The 25,983-nt window shown below is 38.7% G+C and overlaps 1 protein-coding gene across 1 annotated transcript in view; it reads right to left on the reverse strand.

Moving 5' to 3' along the window:
- RELN (reelin) overlaps nucleotides 1–25,983 on the reverse strand; it is a 293,615-nt gene that overhangs the window by 77,347 nt on the left and 190,285 nt on the right. The window contains exons 15-22 of the mRNA XM_080575334.1: nucleotides 24,451–24,579; nucleotides 23,229–23,338; nucleotides 20,351–20,417; nucleotides 19,184–19,417; nucleotides 18,410–18,571; nucleotides 14,034–14,270; nucleotides 8,487–8,679; nucleotides 5,729–5,841 (exon numbers count right to left, since the gene is read on the reverse strand). Of these exons, the coding sequence (XP_080431460.1) occupies nucleotides 5,729–5,841; nucleotides 8,487–8,679; nucleotides 14,034–14,270; nucleotides 18,410–18,571; nucleotides 19,184–19,417; nucleotides 20,351–20,417; nucleotides 23,229–23,338; nucleotides 24,451–24,579 (1,245 nt within the window). The remainder of the gene's footprint in view (nucleotides 1–5,728; nucleotides 5,842–8,486; nucleotides 8,680–14,033; nucleotides 14,271–18,409; nucleotides 18,572–19,183; nucleotides 19,418–20,350; nucleotides 20,418–23,228; nucleotides 23,339–24,450; nucleotides 24,580–25,983) is intronic.

A 25,983-nucleotide genomic window follows, 5' to 3' on the forward strand; every position in this document is an offset into this window, starting at 1 on the left:
TCACGGTGCAGCACACAATGGACTTTGCAGTTAATAATGATATTTCCGAGGAAATCTGCAGAGGTGCTACAGAGACTTTATACTTAATGGCCACATTATTTTAAGATAAATCTATCAGTGAGTATTACCAGATTTTTATTCATTGCCATTCTGTGAGGGTGAAAGGATGCAGAACTAGAAAGCTGGACCCAGAGTGTAACTTTGATTTTTATATTTTTGCTCACAGTTAAGGTATAAATTGTGTTAAAAAGTTTAATTTGATATTTATTATTAAAAATTATGCTTTGAAATTAAACTTATTGAGTTTAAGCATTTCTCTGTGTTGAACACTGGCTTATACCATAAAGTTGTCTGTTTTTTATTGCATACAGAAATTTATTTTTGTCAAGATGATACTAAAGAAGATTATGTTGACATATCATTGGTGATGTTACGATCATCAGATTTTGAGAAAGATTCTGTTTCAAAGCACCTATTGGTTGCCACATTGCAAATAGCCTGCTCTTGGCCAACTACTCAAATAAAATCTGTAACACCCAAGATGTGCAGTGGCTGGAGCTGGGGAATTGCTGGATTAGATTACATGCCTACATGTAACAAAGCTCTGGATATTTGTCATATTGTTCAAGAAGAAAACCTTGCTGTGGTTTCTCCTTTCTAGATAAATTGTTTTTCTTCAGCAGCTTTATTTTTCTTTATTATAATGAGGTCAAGTAATATTAAGAATTAAAATAGTACTTGGACCTGACCCTCTAGGAGGTTGTATCCAATGTAATATAGACATTTTCCAAACTGAGTGTCTCCTGCTAACCAAACCCTGCCAGACACCCTCCACAATCAAAAACTAAGGCCAGGGAAGAAACCAATTCATCAGAAAAGTAATTCCTGTCACCATCAAGCCTTTCTGAGCTCTGCTGCCAACTAGTGCAAATCTGATGGGTTGCAGATATTGGCTGGTGGCAGCTCCCAAGCACAGGGATGCTAGGCAGCTGGTGGGCTGGGCACCATCTGATCCATGCTCATACAAAAGTGGCTCGGCCAACGGTGACAATGAGAAAAAGTATTGCATGTGAAGTGAAATAAAAATGGGAAATTGTTTGTTCTGATGGAGCGAAAGGAGCTGTGCTGGCTGCATGGTGGGTCTGGGAAAAAAAGAGGTGGTCACTGTAGCATGATTGTAGAGCTGTGGAGGGGTTGGACAGGGAAAGCAAGGCTGACAACAGTGAAGACAAAATCAAGCATAAAGCTGGGATGGTCTCTGCTCAACAGGGCAGGCTAAGGAGGAGAAGCAGGAAGTTCCTAAAAGAAGTAGGAGATTCTGTCCAAGCTTGCTCCTGAGACATAAAGCTATGGTATGATGGCATGGGATATAATGCTGTTATTCTAATTTAAGAAAAAAAATCCTCCTACTCCCCTCTGGAATTTATGCAGAATAAGATCTGTTAAGATGAATATTGTAAATCTGGTTGAGCCACCTGCTCACATGTGTGAAAATGAAATAGATATAGGAGGTCTGGGCAGCTAAAACGGACAGTATGGCACAGGAGTTACACAGCCAGTCACATGGTAGAAGAATACAAAGGTTAGATTAATACATGCCAGGAGAAATTTTTAGAATTCAAATATATGAATTTCTTTAAAAAGCAAGTGAAGCTGCCCAAGGGCTTGATTTTTAATCAAAATGACCTTTGTTTTCTGTTTTAAGTATCTGCTTGATATTGAAACTACTGTAAGTATTTTTACCGCATGTAGAGCTAATCTTCAGGGGCAGATCTGCAGATTAAATACTCCCTCAGGATACAATGTATTGATGGGTTACATTACAAGAGCTATGAATTATCCATTAAAAGTGCACAATGGCAGTAATGTGCCCACTAAGGACTTCTTAAGTGTGCAATAGGCACAACAGAAAGTAAATATTCACCACGATTATTTACTGTTTATTTTCTGAATGCTCTGAATCCAGCACATCTCTGTGGTGGTGTTGCTCACGTTCACCACAGTGCATCAACAGAACCTCAGGGGGCCCTGACAGAGATTACACTCCGGAAAGTGTGCTGGTAGTCGGCGTTAACTCTGGTGTACGCTGAGGAAAATAACCATACTGAAACCAAAGAAAGGTTTTAAGGCATATAAAGAAAAAAAAAATTAAAAAGACCTCCTAGCACAGTAAAATAGTGTCATGTTGTCTGTGAAGGGAATGGGAGCCTTGGCTCCCTTGGTTTTTGTTAGGGATGTGCGGGGAGCACAATCCTGCAGGCCCAGGGGTACTTAAAGTGACATGGGGGTATTTCGAGTGACACGGGGGCAATTTGGGCAAGTCCCTTGCCCCCCAACATGTGACAGTGTGCTCTGAGCATAGTTCCTGGTGCTGCTTGGCATGGCATCAACACCATTTTACAAGCCACTGCTGGCTGCAAAACTGCTGAGTGGGTGCGCCATGGCCGGCTGTTGGGTGCCAGGCTCACGGCCACCCTACACAGCCAGCGGGGAGAACCGACCCACGGGTAAAAGCACTTTGAGCGGGCAGAGGGTATTAGCTGCAAACAAAGAGAGGTCTCCCCCAGAGAGACCTTTGCTGTTATGAATCCCGTGTCCCCGAAATGCAGGGTGGTGGTGGGGGCCTGGCAGGAAGGCGAGGCCGGCAGGCCATCGTGGGGCTGCAAGCAGCAGCGGCTCCCCCCTGGGCAAAGGGGAACACGCCATGAGCTGAGATCTCCATGGCAAAAGCAATGCCTCTGGAAAGCCCGTCCTGCTTGCTGCTTCTGAAAGCTTTCCAAAGCTGCTCATCACCTCAAGGTAACAACAGCTTAAGAGGATTATGCTGTTAAAAATGGTTATCAGTGGTTTAAAAAAGCCACATTAATTAAGGAAAGAGAATAAGGAGCTGCCTGTCAGCTGCATTCTCAGTGATAAAACACTGGTTTTCTGGGCAGTCACTATTTGGACAGCTTTTCAAATAGGAAGCATATATTGAGGAGTTACAGAAGCATTTTGTTACGAGCAAAATAAACCTCTCCAATTCCTCATATTTCTTCCCAGCTATTTTCTATATGGCTACAATGCAACTGGAAGGTACTTCGGCTTTCTGATGACATTTTTTCTAAGTCAGATTTATGTCAAATAGAAGTCACTGTCGTTGTGTGACCTCTTAGATAAGCAAAAGGAAACTGTGGTGAGTCCCAGATGTCTTGCAAGTGAAACGATGTTCTTTCTATTATAAAATTTTTCAGATATGTGATTTAAACAAAATCATTGTCTTCTCTCCTGATATTAAAAAATCTAAAGATCCAATGCAAATTTGTAGCTGATACAATTACATTTGCTACCTTCTCAGTTACTATAATTACATTTACCCAATTATCCTGAAACTCTCATTCAGTCATTAGGTGTTGATTTGTTTATGAAGTCAGCAACTGACAGCTGCTTGTATCTCATTAAGGCCTGTTCATATGTAAATGTCTTCCATAAAACTGAAATTAATTTTCATCAGTGTTAGAAATATTCAGCTCAAGTACAATACAATTTCAGAGAGCAGGTGCATACATTTCATTTCTCTAATACAACTCTTACAGTTGCAGATTTCCTAATGCACCAAATTTTGGATAACACGGGGACTTTGGAAACTCATCCACGCCAGATGCAGAACATTGACAGATGTGCAAAAATACCATCAGGCCCAGAAAGTTTTACAACAGAAATAGGTACTGTTAAGAGCAATTTTCTGGCTGCATGAGCACAGTAATGCAGCCTGATGCTACCGATGCACTGAAGGTGCAAACTCTCAGCAAAGAGCTCTGCATGCAGGGATGAAACTTCAGGAAATTGTAGCAGAGCTGTGCAGGGGTGTGAGGGCATATTGAGGCCACCAATAGCCACATTGGGACTATTGAGATCTCAAGCCATAGTCCTTGGGTGGATATGGAGAGGAGAGAGGAGAGAAGAAGAGAGGAGAGAAGCAGAGAGGAGGGGAGGGAAAGGGAGAGCCCCAAAGCCATGTGCCAGAGGGACTCTGACCATCACATAAGGCTCATAAAGGCAGAAACTTGCCCTTTGTTAGTAAGTGGGCTTCAAAAATGCAAGAAGTTACCCTCCCAGTGTCAACCCCAAGGACAGACGGAGCCTTGCTGGTGACAAGGAGGGTGAGAGCGAGAGAGGTGGCAATCAGCTTTGTGTATCAGGTTACTGTTGGTGGGGAATATGCAGCTGTTCTTCCTCTTCACCCAACAGTTGTACTGAAAATGTGTTTTCTGAAGAGCAAAGTAATGTTCAGTGGTAATTTGTACCTTAATTACAAACAAAACTCTTATAACAGACAGGAATCCCTTCAGATACAAGATAGAGCGTGACATATTTATGATTTGTGCAGAGCATAAAATGGTAACCTGGCTATTATTTCACCATAATTTTTCCCTACAGTCTCCTAAATTAAAATGAAATTATTTGCTTCTGTCACCTCATATTCTGAGGAAAATTGTTGGATCTTAAGGAAAAAAAAAAAGGTCCACAACATTGGTATTAACATCAACTATACAGAGTATAATAATAACTTTGAGTAGAGTATATGTCTTATAAATAAATTTTAAAATAGCAGCCTACATTGGAATACAACCAGAATAATTCTAGGCACTTTTAAACACTCCTAAGATCCACAGATTTTACAGCTGATGATACACAACAGCAGGTAAGATTTAGTACATTGTAATTATAGAATAATATGTGTCTTTGGTATTATCTGACCTGACATGCTTTAAAGGCTCATTTTTTGTCCCTGATGTTTTGCGTGGAAATATGAAATTCTGTATATAGGTTTTACTGTAAGTATGGTAAGTATTTTGGAGGAAGTTATCATTGCTGGTTGTTTTGAGGCTGTGGAAAGTGCAGAAGAATGGTAACAGACAGGAAAACACAATGACAAACTGTGCAAGTTCTCATTGCAGTTGTTGGGATGCATATAGGTGGAACTGAAGCAACGAGTAACTAATTGGAATAACTTGATTCTCAAATGCAGGAAGAGGTTGAAGATTAGTGAGATTTACAACAACCACCTTATATTTGTATATTATAATAAAGCCTTTAAAATAAATAATGGAAGAAATAATCTAGTTAAATAAATTAAAATGTTAGGGTGGGCAAAAAAGGTTTGATTACACTAAGATGAATAGGACAAGACTTTCTGATTTTATATATATATATATATTTTTTTTTTTTCCAAAAGAAAATGCTCTTTTTGAAGAGATGCTATAAAAAGAAACAAGAGGTAAAAAATTCCCAGAAATGAATCATTAGTTATTGTTTATACAAGGCTTTGGTCTGGACACGTAAACAATATGGAATGTTCAGAATAAAAATTAACAATCCAAATAAACCTTTCCTCCAGTGACCCATTTACAGACAAGCGGCACTATTTTTGAAAAGATCTGAACTTTATTAGAAGAGTCACAGTATACATTAAAAACAATCCTAAACAATAGTTTCTGGTGACTTCAGCAACATTTCACTCCAGTTATGTGAGGAAGGCATTTTATGTTAAATACCTGTGGTTGAGTCAGTCCTTGTACCCCAGCAACCCACCCAGTAGCTTGAATATGGTCTACATGGGACTTGATCTTTGTAATAGTAATGTAAACACAGATGAACTATCTGCACACACACACACACACAGAAAAGTAAAAAAAAGAAAAAAAAAAAGGGAAAGAAGAAGAAAGAAAGAAATGAGGATACTCACCAAGTCTTCTGTGGTAGAAGGACAGTGATTCTCCTCCACTGGGTAAATTCGCTGGAGTGGTAAATACTTGCTGATGTAAACTCCTGGCAGCTCGGCATACTTGGAAGACATTCCTTGAAATAAAACATTTCAATACCAGGTTTAATGTTGAGGTAGAGTTAGGAGCAGAAGCAATGGTTAAACTTTCGCTGAACTAGAAGCTTGCCTGCGTCCAGATGTGAAAGACCCAGAAACAGAAAAATCCTGGGGTGCTCCAGGAAAATTTCTCAGAAAGCTATCAGTAGTACAATTTAGGATAGAAGAAAACTATATTACTCATTTAGAGGTGTATGTTTGGTATTAGTTACTAGTAATGTTTTGTTTTCTTCCATGAGGGTATCTAGTTCATTTTTTTTTACTATTTTCACCCCAGCATCTAGCACTGACTATGGAATAAGTCTACAAATCTACTATGTACTAAGTCTACAAAATCGGTCTACTGGTCATATTAGAGATGTACTTGTGAAGCTTTGCCTGGGGACCCCACTCCCTCCCTCTTCAATGGGAGCAGGAAGAATTGCCAGAGTCACCCAAGAGCATCTAACTTTGGCACCCAAACTGCAGTTTACTGAAGGTGCATCTAAAGGCCCTTACCATGCTCTGCAGCTGTATCAGCTCTGATACCTACAGAAAGTGGTGTGAATTCCCACTTTCTGCTTCAATGATCTCTTTCTGTATGTAACTCAAGATTCCCGGAGAAGTCTGTTCCCAAAATTTTCTTTCTTCTTTTCAGAAAATCTGATTGTCTTTTTTTTTTTTTTTTTAAATATATATATTAAATATGAACACAGTCCATTATTCCAGATCCATACCATTTTCTAGACCTGCTCTTCCCTTGTTACTCTGTTTTTCTGCAATATTCCATTTATTCATCTATATATTGCCAGAACAGAACCTCAAAATTTGTAGGGTGGCTTTGATGAGGTATTAGTAAAACATTTGAATGTTTCTAACAACTTGTGTGTTACTCTGGCTACCCATTTAAAGAATCCATTCTGCTACTGCTGTCACAGCATAGCTGCCTCCAGACCACCTCCAAATTTCCCACAGCCGTTTGGTGTTTATTGCTGTGCTCATACCTTTGAGGGCTGTTGGACACAAGGGAGACCTTTGGGAGAGACACTTGCCTATGCAAATAGCATACTTTGACTGCTATGAAACTAATAATAAGGCAATCATACTTTATGGTAGTTAAAGCAATTAGGAATATTTATGTAGTGAAATATAAAGAAGAGCAGAATAAATTATTATTTCATGGAGAAAAATATTGCTCAAATATCTTAGAATGTTAAATGAAGATTTGGTGTCTTATTCTGTTTTAGTTGCTGATGGGTTGTTTTTTTTTTTATTTTTTTCAGTAGATTTTCTAAAGGATTAGTTTCCTTTCCAGCAATTTTCAAACATTTTTCGTTGATTCATCTCCCATAAAAGATCTTATAAAATAGGATCTGATCAGTGCGTGTAAAGCAAACAAAACTTTCAAATATTTTAATTAATTAGTGTTTTGTGTATTGGCCAGATTACATCCTTGAAGCATACTACAAATAGCCTCCTTTATTACTCTTTTATCAGAGCAACATGGGTGGTATGAGGAAAAGGACTTGGCTGCAAGTTCTTTTCTCTGAACACAGCTCCACTGAGACAGGAAAGGAGTGCTAAAATCTGAAGGGAACTGATCTTTCGTTGATGGCAAAGACAAAACCCATAAGAACTATTCTTGGACACTATGGTGATGCCTGCTAGGTATAGAAGACATGAAAAACATTTAAAATACAGTATTTACAGCCTTCATCTGAATTCCATTTAAGGTAAGAAAGCATTACTTTAATTTGCAAAGTTTAAAACTTCAGTTATTGCCATTTCTCTACTCTGCCCACCGAAGTAAATGTGGCGAAACACAACAGGGCAAGTGAAGCAGGAAAATGTTTTCATTGCTCATAAAAGATGTTGGACTGGACGTTCAAATGTCTTTGTGAATGCACAGGACTGCCACTGAAGAGACATGAGGACCGGTTCCCTGACATCCTCTAAACTTGCCCAAAGGCAGCTGATAGATGTTTGTTAGTTCACACTGAAGTCAAGGAAACTCCAGCTTGCCATCTAAGATGGAAAACAAAAGCACAAATCACGGCCAAATGTGCTATTCACATTTGTGCTGAGACGGGACTGAGCCACATGGGGAAATAGCAGTGAACTCTGCTATTTGCACTTCCACCAGTGATGGGGGAAACTGTTGGTCATTGCTGCCGTGGACTGTGTTTGAACCAGGGATGGGAGATGAAAGGCTCTACATTACAATCCCCTGAAGGAAAGTGCTTTCCATTTATGAAATGGCTGAGCACAAAGGCAGAAAGAATTTATGTCCATTTAAATTCCAGGAAACCGTAGATGCATTTTACTTCGAAAAGCAAAGCAATAGCACAGGAAAGATCGCAGCCATTATTCTGTAGCTCTGTCTAGTGCCCCAATTCTTTCCTTAGACTTGCTCCATTCCTGTCACTATTTTGTGTTTCAGACTTTCAGATACTTCTCTTCCAAATATCATGAATAACAATTTAAACACTTCTATTAGTCATTTTGACTGACTCCAGCTGAAGGTTTCTTTTTAGAAACGGGAACGAGGAAAACATCCTCCTTTGACCAATGCCACGAGTATATTTCAGATGATCTTTGTATAAGCAGAATTTGTGGAAGACAAAGGTCTTGCTACTGGCCTCACCTCCTGAACAAGATGCCACGTGAGGCCATGATTGGTGGAGTACTCCAGTTTCACCTGGTTGTCCATATGAGGAGTAAACTTCTGGCTGCAGCCCATCACCAAGTTGAACTGTATCATATATGAAGCTCCAATCTGCATAGACTGGGTCTCCACGTAGCGCATGCTAGAAGCTAGCTTTGAATCTCCTGTAAAACTGAGAGATGTAAGGAAAGAATAAGAATCCATCTCCAAAATAATTCAGAAGGGAATATTAGGAATGGTTATGCATTAAATACAGTGTTACTTCTTTCTTTGTTCTGGAGATTGGCACATGGGATATGACAATATACAGGAAGACCTTTCAGTTGGTACTTCTGTAAATTACCAGGAAAGCCTTGATGTATCCCAGAGTGTGAAACACTGCATTATTCTGTTAGTTCTTACTGTATACTCTTTGCATGAAAGATCAAATTAGGAGCAAGCAAAGGATAACATATAGAAAACAACAACAACAACAAAAACAAACAAACAAAAAAAAACAACACACAAAACACCACCACCACCAAAACAAAACAAAAAGGAAGTTCATTCCCAGGAGTGTCCATTGCCTAAGGTCATTTCACAGTAACAGCTGTAATTTCATTCAAATACTGGACAGCAAAGATACACTGAATTTAGTTTAAAATATTCTTATTACATAGACTTTTCATTCCATTGATTTTCAATTGATATTATTTGTAATGCATTCACTGACTTTTGACTGTTTCAGAATGAATGTCACCTATCTTCTGCTTCTTTTCTGCAGGATATGAGTTATAACACATTGCCCAGTGGACTGCAGATGATAATTTTGTCATTAGTAATGCTTGGAATGCACCAAGCCTCATACATACATGATACAAGGTACCCAGTTATCATGTGTATGGTAACACACTACATAGTTTGAAATTATAAGGATATTTTAATTTAAATGTATTTTTATCCTATATGCTATTAAAAAGGAAAAAAGAATCAAATGCACGGATGTATTAGGAGGAAGTAATAACGATTTAAACTTTAAATCCTGTACACTATCCTCCAAAAGAGAATGCTTTTAAGAAGGTTCTCATAGAATGAAAACAGTGTCTCCTTTACTTAGATTGGTTTACTTGGTATAAGTTTAAGATCCAGGGTCCTGTTTTCTCTCTAACTTTGCTTTTCCTTGATCCACCCCATAACACCACGTGAAGCTGCCTTCTACATTGATCAGCACTGTGAACTGACTGAGGATATTTACCAGCCCTTCTCTGCTGGGGTACTGTAATGGACAGCTGGACCAGAAGACAATAAATTGCCTTGGAAAACTGTATCTCAACTGCCTGCACTTTCCATCAGTGTTGTCAGTGTTTTTCTTCTCAACGGGATGGGTAATTTTAAATTGAGCAGAGGATATAATGTATGTTCATCAGCGTTCCAGCTGGCAACCTGCAGTTGTGGCTTTATTGTTAGAACTGAATGCGTCTCAGAAAATTTTGTTTGGATAACGCCTGAGTTCCTTTTTCTTCCAACTTTATCTTTTATTTTTCAAAATGACAACTATGACAAATTTAAAAACTAATGCTGACTTGCTGTTAATTTCTACAATGCAACTTGGGACTTCGTGGCTGAAGTGGGAAATCTGGGTTTTACAGAAGCTGCCTTGAGAAATCTGTGCCAGTACAACAACCATGCTTTTCAGGTATCAGCTGTGTGCAGTGTCATTAGCTGAGAGCTATATGTAACAGTGATTTGGATAATGATTTGGCATTGCAAATGTAAAAACTAATACGTTTTGGTAACAAAGCAGTTACCTGGAGCTTGGCTGAACAGAATAAAGGAGTTGAAACTAAACAGTTTGATAAAGAGTCTGCTTGGAAGCTGTCTTCCCCAAAGTGAAAAGCAAAGGAGTGGTACTTAGCCTAGGTGGAAAGAATTAGTTTTCATTTTGTCTTTGTTTCCACAAAAAATCCTTCTATATGGTAATACTGCCATAAAATTAGAAAAAAAAATCTTAAACACCTATTTTTTTTTCCTAGAGGAAATTCAGATCATGATTAGACCCTTTTAAGTTTGGTGTTCATTTTAACCTAATAAGTTAGCCATATTGTACACAGTACATTAAATAAGCATTAAAGTGAAAACAGCTGTTTAAAATAAATATTAAAGAAATGTGAAAATGGAAGCTAGTGAGGAGATGAAGACAATCTGTGATGTTCCATGAGGAGCTCTTTTCACGGGAGGAAATCACATTATGGGTTCAGAAAGTCCTTTATCATCCACAAATTGCCTCCAGCTGAACAAAGGTAGCATTAAAGGTGGGTCTTCCACCTTACTTGCCACTTCTTTGCTCTTCAGCTCTCCTGTGGTTAGCGGTAGGCTTTTCTGCTGGAATACCAAATGTTTTCTTTGTTTGTTGTAGGAATCATGCAGCTGAAATACGTTTCTGGATTTTGTACAAGAGAGAATAATGTCCCCGGCATAAAAATAATTAGCAAAAATCTTCAGGAATTGAGAATGCAAAAGCCACATTTTTGTATAAATATGTAGTTGTAAATTGGTTTCTAGCGCGTATATAATTAGACCTGTGGAGGCTCAGAAACACAATACCCATAGGTGCCCTCAGAACAATCGCTCTCCCTCCAAGCACTGCCAACTAATTGGTACTTCTGGGAATGATATCACAGTGAATGTCAGCCAGTCTGCACTTCTCCAAACTGCTCTGGGATTCCCAGAGTTACCACATTTTCAAGGCTGGTACTTTCAGGAATACTGAAAGGCCACATGGATGCAGCTGATTTTGTAAAGCTGCATTGACTGAGAATATTGACGTGACAGCCAGATCCCAAACACTCATCCTGGCCCCAGCTCTGCTTCTATCAAAGGCAGAAGTTTTTGTCTTTTTATATCACATCATACCTACTTTGTTAGATAATTCCTAAATGTATTAATATATTCTAATTAAGTTGATTACCTGAAAGAAACATTCTGCATGTTAGAGAATAATAATTAAACTAAAAGACAAAACATTTTATAAGCACAGGCAAACTGTCAAGCTGATGTAGGGCGGCTGTATTGTATTGCCCCATTAGGGCAGTTTATTATGAGCCAGATTTATAATCTTTCCCCAGACTGCTTAAGAGGCAACGGGACACTCTGTTGTCTGCTACATCAAATTCAATCATAATACCATAGCCTGACTGAAGACAGTTTATTTTTCTTATATTGTGCTGTTTCATTTGCATCCAGGTGAATAAAAAAATAAATAAAAATAGTAATAATAAAAAAACTTTAGTGCTTTTATCAGTAGGTGGATTTTTTTTCTGCAAGTGGCTGTAAATATTCTGTAACACTCCAGAACACTCCATTTGGGTCAAAACATGGCCTGTGTATGAGCATTTTGGAGAAGTGATGAGTTAATGTACATCATCAAACACTTCATTTAAGAGTGTTCAGGAGTCCTTTCAGTATACACAATACACTTGCTGTTAGAACCAATGTCAAACCAAATGTTGACAATTACAATCAAGTGACTGCACCAGTTACAGATCATTATAAAACACTTAAAAATCACCTTTGCTTAAAACACGTACTTATCAAAAAAACCCTCTTTTCTATATGAAACCAGATACTGAAAAGAACAACCTTCCTCTTCAACAAAAATAACCCTCATAGACTTTTCCCAAATTTTAAGCATAAATATTTCAGGTTTACAAATTTTGAGGCAGAAACGAAGACCTAATAGACAATTAAAGGCAATCCAGTGAAAACGGGCCTCAGGATGACACACTGTAGAATGATTTATAGCGTATTTACCATAGTTCCACTAATGAAAAAGCAGTTGTCAGACTTTTCTCAAGAGGATGGTGTCAGTGCTACTGCAGGCTCTTCTCATAGAAAGTCATGAGTTAGAAAATGAGAACCAAATGGACTCACAGCTGGGAAAAGCCAACAATAATTAATTTAACTAGCATCCATTTGTACAGACTTTGTATAAGTTTAAAAATTTCCCTTGAGAGAAGCAAGGTCAGTGAAGGATAGAGTACTTGTCTTCCAGGGATGATGAAAAATACTTATACATACATAGTAAGGAAGTCTTACAAATGCTTCACTTTATTTGATGCATGGAAAGTTCAACATTTCCACCACGACTGAGCACTGCAAATCCTAGTTAATATATGGCATAGAGAATTTAACTTCATGTTTATTATTTTGATTCTAATTTAAATTCAGAGGAGGAAAACAGGAAAACTTCTGCTATCTTAAATAACCTCCCCCCCCCCCCCCAACAAACTAGCTTTACAAGAACAGAGGGAAAACAATGTCATTAAAGGGCTTTCATTCCAACTCTTTGATGAAGAAGATGCGAACAGTTTGAGCCCTAACATGTTGTTTCATTTTAATGAGCAGCAAGTACCTTCCTTGTCCTTATTAAAGTGGTTAATGGTGCTTCTGCTGCCTCATTATCACTGCTAGAAAGCGCTGTGTGTTGTTCCTACCGCTAAACCAACTCCTTTTAGTTTGACAGATGATCAGAAAGTCAAATCAGATTGCTCAAAGGTACTTGTTAATAAAATTCCAATGGTGTTTCTCCGAGTGTCCGTGGGGATGCTAAAATTATTAATATTTTCATAGAATTAAAAAATATATTTTTTTTTCTTGTGGTTTCTAATAGTTACTGTGATGGTAATTTCACCAAATAAATATACCTATGCCAATTAAAGCTATAGTGGGTTTACATGTTGATCAGACTAGCATAAAACTGTTATCTGGTTTTAATCAAAACAGAGAAATTAACTTGAGCTTACCTTGTTAATTCTAAATGTTACAATTATGTACTTCAGAATTTTATATTTTTGGAACAAATTAATAATTTCCTAAAAAAAAATCTTAAACAATCCTAACATAATTTTATTTTCCACATTTTTCACCGATATTTTTTTCTGGCCTTTAAAGAAATATACTTACTACTTTGCGATGTTTCCTTGCTTTTTTTTTTTTTTCCTAAATGCACAGTGCATTTTGGGTATCATTGCAATATGTATGTTAATGCTGATTGCAGTGTAAATGACTAAATGGGTATAACAACAGGCAAAATAACTACTAATGGCTAACACTATTCTACCAACCTTCTGTTGCCTTTCCTTTTTTTTAAGTGTAACATAATAGTCATATAAATAGATATGAACTTCATTTAGAAAATATTTGGGTACTATACAACCTCTATACCCATGTTAATCTGACTGGATTTTAAGTGGTGATTACAGAAATTTTCCTAATTGTTTCTATTGGGAGATTCTTTAAAATTTTATGGGAAAAGAATGCTACAATCACAGTTCCCACCAAACATAAATCTCTGGGCAATGAGGTGTAAATAGTTACATCTAACTGGAATTAGATCAGTGACTGTAGTTTTGACCATAATGTGTGGGTGAGACACAATTACTCTGAATAACTGCCAACAAGACTCATTTGCAGAGATCACTTGCTTCTTAGTAGGATGAATAGACAAAGAAAACAAAATTAAAACAGAAATGACTATGTGTTTCTCACCAAAGAGTCCAGTCATGACCACAGTAGGGCTGAACATTCCCTAGGTAGAATCCCAGAGACTGCGTGACTTCAACTAGGTTGGTGAAATCCAGACTAATGCTATTGAAAAGCACAGAGGTCATGATGATTTCGTCGATCGCCCACACATCTTCACCCTGAGAAGAGTGGTATGGTTGCCACCATCTGAACTGAATGCCAATCTGTCTTGCGTCTTCCGGCAGCTCCACTGAAATTATTCTGGAAAACAAACCAAAATTATTATTGAAAGTGACACTGTTTGTGCTAATTTCCTGGGGATATATTTTTTGTTAGTTTTTCTTACTAACCCTAAAAATCCAAGGATAAATTCAGCCCACAGAAACCTCAGCTTCTACTGGTATAGCTTCCACCAGTGACAGGGACAGGGGAATTATTAGTTCTCTTGGCAATAAGTGCTGATAGACAGCCATGTGGAAAAGCCACAGAAAAGAATTTCCACCAATTTTGTAATTTTTTGCTTGTACCTTGGAGCTCTCTGCAAATGTTAAAGTGGCACCTCCTTGCCAGAAGAAACCTGAATGCCTCCAGCAGAAGCCCAGTTGCAGGTGGGGGGCTTAGGCTGGCAAAGGGATGATCAGCTACCAGGGATTTACAAGTTCTGCCTCCACCTTTCCGGACACAGTGGATTTTGTCCTGACCCAAAAAAATGCATCTTCTTTACATCTGTGTTTGTTTCTGCACAGCACTGATGTTATTATGCCTGTGTTTCTCTTGTCCTAGAAGAACCCACCCCTGTAAATGGCCACATTCAAGTGGAAAAGGCTCATCTTGTCAGTGTGATCATGTGTAGGCTTATGGCATACGTTTCTTGTGTGGTTGCATAAAGATGCTACCGGAGGTGAGTCCCAGGCTCTTCTGGTATGCAAGGTCACCTGATTTGTCATGGCAGCTATGTCAACACACCTATAATTGACAAACTGCTAAGAAAATTAAGAGTAATATCTAATTTCCAGGAGCAATTATCGTACACAGCAGCAGGGAGCACGCATTAATTGCTACAGAAACGACACTTTCTTGAAAGCTCCATAAATCACCAGGACCAGAGTGCCCCATGCAACGCACGTGGGCTGTGAAACAGAATGGCAAGAGTGACATTTGTCTCCATCGGTGAGCAATTACATGCTGGCAAAAGAGGTTTTGGCAAACTCATCATGTCGTCGATATTTTTCTTTCTATCTTGGAGGAAATTTGGGTAAAATGACAAATCAGGTAAACTGGAAACATAATTTTATACCTTAGCACCAAGGGTTTTTTTCAGACTTAAGGCTTTCTAAGCTGCCTGTTGTAATGTTTTGTTCTGTGCGTATGAAAGTCTGTCCCTTCAGTGCTCTTGGTGCAAAACCACTCTCTTAAAAATGACTTGCTAAACTGTGCTTGTAAAAAGTAAATTTATAGTACCCCTTTTTTCTTATTTTAAATAAGAACATGTTAAATCAATTAGCAAGAAAAAACAAACTTCTTGGCTAATCAAGTGGGAAGCACTCAAAATGTCCTGACTGGCATTTCTAGGAGCTGCTTTCTGCCTGCCGTAGTCTGAAGGGAGCGGTGCTGGGGGACAGCCAGAGAAGATGCTGCCATGTCCCGGTGGCAAGGGACCAGCAGTGCACATGATGGATGAATGGCGGATACATTTCTTTTGCTACTCAAATAAACAGACGCTTGAACTACTTCATACCCTGCTAAAGAAAGACCAAACTGTATTACTTTCCGGCACATGAATAAACCACAAGGCCAACCTTTCTGCCTGCCAAAGATCCCCTAATAAGCAGCAACTCTACAACTTTTCAGGCCAATTTTCAAAGGCACAAATGACACTAAAGTGCTACTGATGCTAAAAGAGCTGATATTTTTGCCTTTCAGGGGCCAGTCGGACAAACCTGAGGAAAGCTGGTACCGCAGCCGGCAGGAACAGTGCATCCAGCATATGCCAGGAAGCAGTTGGCACTTGTACGAGCTGATGCTCTCTTATAATCCTGGGCACATTTCTCTCTTACTGGCTGTCTTTGATGCCAACAACTTCCCTTTCACTCTTAACCCTCACAAGCTCACCCACGTGGACACCGATTCTCACTGACAGTAATTTACAGAAAATCCTAAATCGACATACATCTTTGATATACCTATTGGATGTTAAATATTAAATGCTTGTTAAAATAAATTTCTTATCCCAGGGGTTAAGGAAACAATCTAAAAATGCTGGTGTAAACCACGTATGTTAGTATGCAGAACCTGACTGCATCTCCAGCTATAACAGCTTCTCCTGTCTGACTTTGATTTGCTGGAGATAGATGGAGAGGGAGGGGGATCCTTGCTAATGACTTTTCTGCTGCAGAGAAGAAAAGTGTTCTTACTAACATTACCAGCTACCATTAGATTTCTTAAAAACCAGCTGGGAGACCTTTGCTCTGATCTCATTCTTTCAAGCTATGCGCATACCTAATATTGAAAAGCCACCGCTGTTCTGCTCAGAAGAAAAATGCAGCTGTCAAATGTTAGCAGATTAAACGCACCTTTTCAGCAGAACATTAAATGTGTAATTATTTTTTGTATGACTGAAGATTAATTAAATTTCTGGATACAGATTGATTGCCAAACTTTGTAGCAGTCCATCTATGTTACCAAAATTGCTAATATTTTTACACAACACAATACAAAAAGGTGAAGTTTTCTTCGTGTTCTTCATCATAATTATTGCCAGCATTACCTTCAGGTTTGTATGCCTGTCATTTTTCTCTTTACTCAGAATGGAGTATATGTATCCCACAGCAAACCTTTCTAACCTGTGTATGTTGTGCTTAGCTCTTTGCCCTGTCAGAACTCAAGAAATTAAGTGTTTCACACTTAATTCAAAGAGCAAAAGAAATCTCTGGCACTAATATAATTTGCTACATTTATATCTTAAACTCCATTAAAATCAGTCACCAGAAAGTGTATTTTCTTTTTTGTTATAAAAAATTAATAGTGCTATATATTAAAAACCTTTAGGGAAATATAATTCTTACAGCTCTAATCTTGAATCTAAGAATTAGAAACAGGGCCATATAAAATATATATGTGACTATAATAAAGGACGGGAAAAGATATTTTGAAAAAGGTTTTATGAGTGTATAAGGTTGTAGAATCTTTCCTTCAGTAACACGTAAAACTTCAGAAATTAAAGCCCACATACTGTATACTTTTACCAAATATAGCCATTCCTCTCAGATTTTTGAATATTTCATATTGCTCTCAGGAAATATATGTAATGTTAGAAGTTATTATTAGTATTATTTTTCCTTTTTCCCCTTCAGAATATTCTTAATCATGTTCTGTCTTATTGGGTTATTAACAAGATGAAGATAGCTCTTTTTGGCAATATCTGATACAAAACTGCCCTTGGGCAGGATCAGAGCGGTGGGGAGGGACCTGTGATGCCAGTTTTAGCTCTGCCTCTTGAGTGCCCCCTCACAGAGCATCTTCTTTCATCAGGATTTATTGGCTTTGCTGCAGGGGGTGGCTGCTTCCAGGTTTGGGTGGGTTTGCACAGAGCCAGCCCGGGTGGTTCTGGGCTTGCAATAGAGGCGTGCTTATGGAGACTCCTGATTTAATACGTGCTTTACAACAGCTGGTGGGTGGTCTCACAAATGTAATGGGAGACACTACATTCTTCTCTACATATGTCCCATACATCCCCCTCTAACCTGGTGACATATGCAAGTGCTGTTAGATGAGATGATCTCTTTGTTTGGCTTCTTTGTGATCTGCATGATTCCCAGGAGCAGACACTGTCACGTCCTCCCAGGGCACCGTGTCCAACCCACCGGCACAGGCACAGTCATGTAATCCCTTTCATAACGGGAGCTGGAGCAATTTCCCCACTGACCTAGAGAGACCCTCTCAGTCGCATTTCATCTCCACTGTCCTATGCTGCCTGCAGACTCCTAATCCCAGAGGATGCTTTAGTGAAGGTATCTATGGCTTCAAAGCTACAAATAATTTATGTTAATTTTTCTTTACAAGTGGCTGCCTCCATGGGATGAGACATGCCCCTATTTCCCACAAGTGTATTTCTTCCCCCTCATCCCACATTGCTTGTCCTGTCATGTCAGCTAAGCCTTGGATGCTGCCAAATCCATGCATTCATTGTTTATAGAGGCAGGCATAAATGAGAAGTGCCCAGAACAGCTTCACGTTTTTAAGGGAGAATAGTAATTTCCAGTGTGCAACAAAAGATCTTCACTCTTCTCCCGCACCACGTGCCCACGTTTGGGCAGATGCCTTCACTCTCAGCATTGCAGTGACCATGACCAGCATTAAATGCATGTAGATAACACTATTCATAACATTCACGCATATACCTTGGCTCATGATAGTTCAGGTACGAATAGTGCTCCAGTAGTTTCCATGTAATGCCGTTGTCATAGGAGTAGTGCAGCAGCACTCCTTCGCCAGGCTGGTCGGGCGCTTTGCATGTGCTCAGCACAGACTTGCTTCCTAGGCGTAGCGTGAACTGCAGGAACCTGCAGCAGAATTACACAAAGTATTTCCAGGATACCATACACATCTTTTTTTTTTTTTTTTTTTTTCCCCAACCAGGTTGTTTTATGATCTTCTCAATTTAGACAAATTTTGATAAATATCATTTATGTGCCTTTGTGTGTGCGATTTGTTTTTACTATCAAGTAATGCAATGTGGCACATATGTTTAAAAAATGCCAATCAGTACAGCATTTAATTATTTATTAGGCTCTGAAAGGGAGGGAGAGACAGTGAATTGATCTAATCAGCTGCCACAAGCTGTCAAATAAACACAGCCTTATAAATAATTAATTAGCACTTGGCTTTGACACTCAGGTTTGGTATTAACATTTCATATTTTCCAGTCTCACTGTACAATAACTTCCCTCCAGTCTATTTTGGGCTCTGCTGTTTACAAAGCAGGGAAAAAAAAAACACAACACAAGCCTGTACAGCTATGAGCTGGAAATAAACTATGGGACAAAGGGGTTTAAAAAAACCTTTTCTTCCTGCTAAAATGACCAGCACACAAGGTTATATGAAAGAGGAGGGGTTCCTGTCACAGTGTAATTCCCCTGTTCCCATACCTTGCATTGCTGCTCTTTTGCTCTCACCTGGACTGGGAGCTGTCGAGGAAGGAGGTGATGAGCTGGCGCCTCCCGTCCTTGTTGAAGACCAGCGCCTTGCCACTGGCCAGGACGCCGCAGCCAAAGCTGACCTCAGCTCCACGGATAGAGTAAAAATTGTGGTAGGAGGAGAGGCGGGAGCTGGCAAAGCTCTCCGAGATGAACATGGGGAAGGTCTGCGAAGCCGTCTCACATGCGGGCCCTGAAAAGCCAGGGTCACACCTGGGGATGAGGGAGATTGAATAGAGTAGTTAGTGCCTTCCTTACATTGAGCCCATCTTCTCTCATCTTCTGGTCTTCTAGCAGACTAGAACATGCCTGAAATCTCTCAAGAGTAGATGATACCTACAAAGTCCCTCTCAAATCTAAGGACCAAGAACCTCTCTAGACCTGTACTGTATAGTCAATACCTTTCTTTTAGCTAGTACTGTCTTTTCCAATTAAAAAAATATAGTTATTAACCAGCTCCCAAAATCTACACCTAACATGTAGTGATGTTTCTATTAATTTTTGTAACAAAAATACTGCAGACGTAATTTACAGTTGTCCATATGTCAAATAGTTTTATCTATAGCATGTCAGATGTAATTACAAGCAACTGCGTAACAGGACAGAACGCCCCGTGGATCACGTTCTCTGCAACACCTAAAAATAGTGACACCATAGTTTTGAAAGTGTTTATTGATTTTACTTTTAAGGCTGAAACACTTTTTAAAAGCCAGACTTTCAGGAAAAAAATGGAGTGCTGACCTTCTGTCCTTGAGGTCTATGGGGCTATGGGATATTAGAACTATCAAAATCGTGATTCTTCCCTGAAATTTAATATAAAAGTGATACAGTCCCAAATCACTTCTAAAAACAGTATAAAGCATGCATCACTGACATTCCAATGGGCTCTGTGACACATTTTAAGGTGAACTGGAACTTAGACTCTCTGCCAAAATAAAATTATTTTTAAAATTATTAAGTATGCGGCTGTTTAGAAAGATTGATATTTAGCTCTCAAGTGAGTTTTATGCATTCTGGGGGCTATGCTGGTTTTATATTTAGTCATCTCAAAAAGCAAGGACTGAAATGGAAATCACTTCAACTTTCAGACCATCAAGTGAAATATATGACAAAAATTGAATACAAGTAGAGAATTATAGATCTTACTTGCAGCCATTTCTAGTACACTGTCCTCGACCTGAGCAGAATTTGAGGCAGGATGGACCAATATAAACTGCAAAGAAAAGAAATTAGTTAAATGAAGGGTTATGTTATGTGATAAAACGGATATAACAAATACAATAAAGTATTGTCATACAGGTATAGTATTTATTGGTATTGGATTTCAGCTAATCCCACTATCTGAAAGAGGTCTGAAAAAGGATAAAGTGCATTTGATTGTATCTTTCTGTAGAACTGAGTAATGGAGTTTTTTCTCTCTGTCAAGGATAGTCTGGGATAATTTAGTATTTAAAGGGTAATGTCTATCTGTTGCAGGAGGTGCTGGTGATCTAAATCAGATACCTGATTTTTCTAAGATCGTGAGCAACGTCCAATGAACTGCTAGGTACTGGCCATTTTCTTGCCTTTTTCTTCATCTGCTCTGATATATCTTAAGTAACTATGAAATATCATGCACTTTCACCGATTCTTTCAAATGGAATAAAATTCCAAATAATATGTACTCAGAAACATTCCAGACTTTTTTACTCTTTTATTTCTTCTTCCTCCGATGACTCCTAATCAACAGTGTTGATATTTTGTGAAAAATAGGAAAGATGGAAAGATTAGCAAATCTCTGTATAATCTGTACCTCACAGTGAAGAAATGCATTAATCTGAGTATAGTCCAAAACAGCAACTTGAGGGCAATGTCCTTTCAACACAATGTGATAAACAGGCCTTAGTCCTGAACAGCGCTACCCTTTCAGTTGAATAATGACCATTGGATTTATCACTTGCACAGTGACTTTTGGAAAATCACCCAAATAACTACCAATTCAAAATCATCTGTAACAGCCAATGCTTATTCTTTCTCTTACTTTTTTGATGCTGCCCGTCATAGCTGTGTGTCAGTACTCCCTGGCAGACACTCTATAAATCCGTTAGTCACTCCCTGTAATTAACTCCCTATCAGACTTTATGCAATTTCCAAATTTTCTCACTTTTCAGGGTGCAAAATTTCTGTTCTGTCTGTTTGATTTATTTGTTTGCTTTGAGGTCTCTTTGAGGGGGTGGTAAAAGTAGAAGGGTTAAAGATGTAATGATGTAATTCACAATAAAAAAAGCTTTATGAATACTGGCAGTTTTCCAGAGTTTCTAAAAGATGGCCACCTTCCAGATTTCATTTAAAACTTAATTCACATAAGAAACAGTTGTGAAGCTAAAAGTCAGAGTGCTGAATCCTTGAAATTCTTCCTCTCTCTTCAAGAATTTGAGTGGCTTGCCAATCAAATGTCTTTCCCTCAGTACATTGTAAAGCTTCAGTTTCACTAGTGTGTACCAAAGGAGGCATGCAAAACCTTAGAAAGGCGTTCACCATTAACACGTGATTCCTGTGTCATAGAGATAGTTCTACATCTCAAACAAATTTTGGAGCAAGCACACTGTAGGCAGATGGTTGGTAAAACCGACTCTGACTCTGAGATGGTACACAGTTGAGTGTGCAGTATCCTTCATCAGAGCTCTCACTATTTGGTTTTACAAGCAAACGTAGTGTAGATATATGAATTGTATGCTAACTTTCAAAATCTTCTTGTTTTGTTCTGTTTTAAAGAATTTAAGTCCTTGGATTTTATGTTGCTCTTGTTTCTGTGAACTTCTGTGAGTTTCACCAATGCTTACATTCTATATTTTGTTAGGTAGCAAGTCATCTTTGCAGATGCTCACAGACGTCTTCTTACTTACATATACCATATTTTCCCCTTTATTTTCTTTTTCATGTAAATCATCATCTCTAAGGACAAGTATTACTACTCTATCCAGAATGTCAAGAGGGTGCTACATACCACTAATGTGATTAAGAGAGTAATTTTCTTTACTTTTTGTGAAAAACTTTAATTTGTGGCATTGCACCATTGAGGCAGCTTCAAGCATTTTCTTTTCAAAATGAGGCATTAATCTGTTTTAAGAATTTTGCAAAATGTGACAATATTTACCATTGCCAGGCTCCATATCAAACCTTATTAGGAATTACTACAAAATTTCACAGGCTATTGTACATCACTGTAAAGTTTTATAGTACATACTTAATGCATACAGCTAGCAAAACAAATTCTGGATGTAGTTTACGTAGTCCCAAGCATTTGAGGTTAATGAGCAAACTAAAAACTTCGCACCTGCTCATTCTTACTCCTTTCAAACATGCTTTCTCCTCCTTTTCATGCAATGTATATATTTTATTTTGTGTTCCAAAATATTTTTCTGTGCTTTAAAATATTTACTATAGTATCCTCTGCAGTATGTTTTATAAACAGATGTGTAACTATAAGCTCCTCTCAGTTCATCACATCCATTTAAAAAAACACAGGTACATGAAAAATCATTTCCTAAAAGAAGACCAGTTCCCTGTTACAGATGGTCCTTCCCCCCTTGAGATACTGTAAACAATGTAAAAGTTTTGTCAGTATTTTGGTAGCAACATTGTTTTATGAAGGTCTTCTATGTCCAGACAGGAAAAATATGTCCCAGCTGCTGTAACTACTGCTTAGGGTGGCACAGTTCGTGTCCTTAATAGCACAGTGCGGTACCTATTTATGTAATTTGGACTAAGCAGTCAGAGGAAATGTTATATCAGGTTATTGACACAAATATTTTTACCTAGAAAGCATTCAATTAAAAGAAATAAAGGGGTAAGCTGCTAGACTATCTTTTCAAAGGACAGAATTCCCCTTTGGCTTCAAAATGCAATTGTTACTGACTGAAGATAAGAACAAAAATTTTACAAACTGAAAATCTTGTGACCTCTGATTCTGGAAAATGTTTACTTGGAGCAGCATAAAAAATTATTCTTCAGATGTAGCATGGTTGTTGGTAAGAATACTGACTATTATCGATTGCCCACATATTTCCAAGGATTGGTCCTGTTTGCCTCCACCGAATTCTTGTGTCACTTGTTAATGCCGCATTGGGAAGGGGAATAGTTATTCGGTTCCACCTGAAATACATATCATATAACACAAATTCTGTTTTACATCGATACTCATTAAGTGACTGGATACATTTGCTTGCACTGCAAGCTTGGTGAGAATTATTTATACTAAAATTTGCTCAATAAACCAATTAAGATACTGCAGCTTTAGAAAGTATAAATGAAAAAAGCAACAAAGCATGGCTTATGATATTTTCAAAAATATATGAATGTTAATTATTACATTATAAAACCCAGCATTTTTTTTTCCCTGTGTGAATACCTGAAGCCAGCAAAGATCTATAGCAGCTTCTCCATCCCGATGAACACCTCCTAAATTGCATCCTGAATTAAACCTTTCAGTGCAACTGAACTCTGTTGGGTGGAAAGCCCTGGGGATGAGAAGTGGGGCATGGAGGATCTGGCCTACTGTCTCTCTGGGCCATCACTCTCATATCATCCACAGGGACTGCACCCGCTACACACACCAGGGGTAATGGCTCCTATGAAAATGGTACAGAAATGGAGGGTCACCAGACCATGCCAATGCTTCAGCTACTCGTTCTTCTCATGGTCATACACATTGCTCTGAAGTGTCTACGGAAATTGGGATGCAGAGGGATGTACAGCCATGGGATGACAAGTTCACTTCACAGCCAGAACAGCCCTGAAGACACTTAATAAAGAGAAGGGCTGATGTAAGAAAGTGATTCTAACAACGCCTCCACCTGCTGAAGTGCAGAGGATGCACTTCATTGTAACCCACCATAAGGATTCCAAGTGAGTAAAGGTGTCTGAGGATGTAAATATGGCTTTGACTGATGGTTCCTCTGAATGAAAAGAAAAACTTTTGTGGCTTTGACAGGATATAACTTTTCTCTTACCAGCATGCTGTCCCCAGTTTTTTTTTTTTTTTAATTTACCTATAGCGTCAGAAAAAATAATATTATATGACAGCCTCATATTTTTCAAATTTCATTACTGGGCAGCCAGGGAGACCAGAACACTCCTTCCATGCTGTGCTCAGCTAGTCAAAAATGAAAGATGACATGGGGTGGTGTGCTTTGCTGCTTTCTTCTGTCCCCCATAATTCATATCTGTCTCTAATCTCTCATCTCAGGTTTGCACAGAATACTCACCCACTGTAGTTTTCAGAGGCGTAGACAGTGCTGTGGGGGAGATGAGGCCCAGCACAGATCTCAGGCAAACACTCGGTGTGGAGCAGGGCCCAGGAGCGGCCATGGTTGGTGGAAAATTCCAAGCTGACGCTGATAACACAGTGAGGGAAAGGAAGGAGAAAGGCACGGTGAGCCTACATGGCAGAGACAGGCAAGTGGAAATACCACCACTAGAGAATACCACCACAGAGAAATCCCCAGATCTGCTATTCCTGACAACTGATGCTGAGACATGCAATGATGTTGAGTATACTTTAATAACAAAAATCCTGAAAATACAAACACGAAACAAATCTGAATGGTTAAAAACCAAAACAGGTAGCCTGTATCAGATGCTGAGGTCTGTCTTAACACTTAATCCTTGTTCGACCACCATCTAGCTAGTGTTTTTATTCTGAGTTAAAATGACCTGATGTTACCCTTATATCTCAATAGAACCATACTGATTGTGGTTTCAAAAATAATGAGAAAACTTGGATTCATCAGAGCCAGACAGCATCATGTGAGCACAGGACTTGCATAATTGCCAGCTGCTGAAGTTGGTAAGAGAGCACTGGTTGCTCATGCATTGTCTGTCTCTTCACCTCCACCGCTGACAAATATTAAAATATCCTTTAATCCTTCCAGGAGTCACCTGCCTCCTTCCCCCATCATGCCTAGATGGAGATCAGAAACGCAGTATGGAATAGGGAAATGGCCAGGTCCTGCCCAGAACTGCTGAAGGGTGGAGGGGACCTGTGGAAGACACCCTTCAGAAAGCCCTATGGAAAGCAGTCTCAGGAGCTGCAGGAGCCTCTGTGCTGCCCAGCTGTATTGGTCTTTGGAGGCTTCCTCCATCTCACAGAGCCTGGAGCATTCAGTGGTGAGTTTTCTGAGTCACAGGGCCATAACCATATGAGAAAACTCCGGGTTTTCCAGGAAAAAGCCTGCTCTTCTCTGATTTCATAGACTAGCAGTAAACCAAACCAACCATGCACAGATAAAGACATTAGAGAAGCAGAAAAGAGCTATGAGACCATCCACTGAGTCTATGACAAGTGGTTATCAAATTCACATTTTCAGAAGTTCATTGACAAGATCAGTTTGCATAAAGCAAAAAGAATTGTTCTCTCCCTGTTCTACTGCATATTTAATAAAACAGTATTTACATTCTAGGAGTATAAGGAAATCCTTACCTATCTCACATTCTGAAGACCTTGCAAGGGTAATGTAAGAAGTGCTTGATTTATTAAGGATTTAGTATTCTACCGAGATACTCTTGTAATTTCCACCATATAATTAGCTTGTAATATTCTGTTTTAAGTAATATCAATGGAACATTATAAAAGTCATAATTCATCACCTCAGTACTAAATTATTGGATTATAACTTTTCCTTTTCATTATAATTTGCTGACAATATTACTTTATATAAGTATACCATCACTGCGATATCAAAAGTTTGTGTTAAAATGGTTTACAGAGGTTTTGACTCGTTCATTTTTGGTTTAACCAT

This window comes from Anser brachyrhynchus, assembly GCF_964034855.1.
Source record: "Anser brachyrhynchus genome assembly, chromosome: 1".
In the NCBI taxonomy this organism is placed as follows: Eukaryota; Metazoa; Chordata; class Aves; order Anseriformes; family Anatidae; genus Anser; species Anser brachyrhynchus.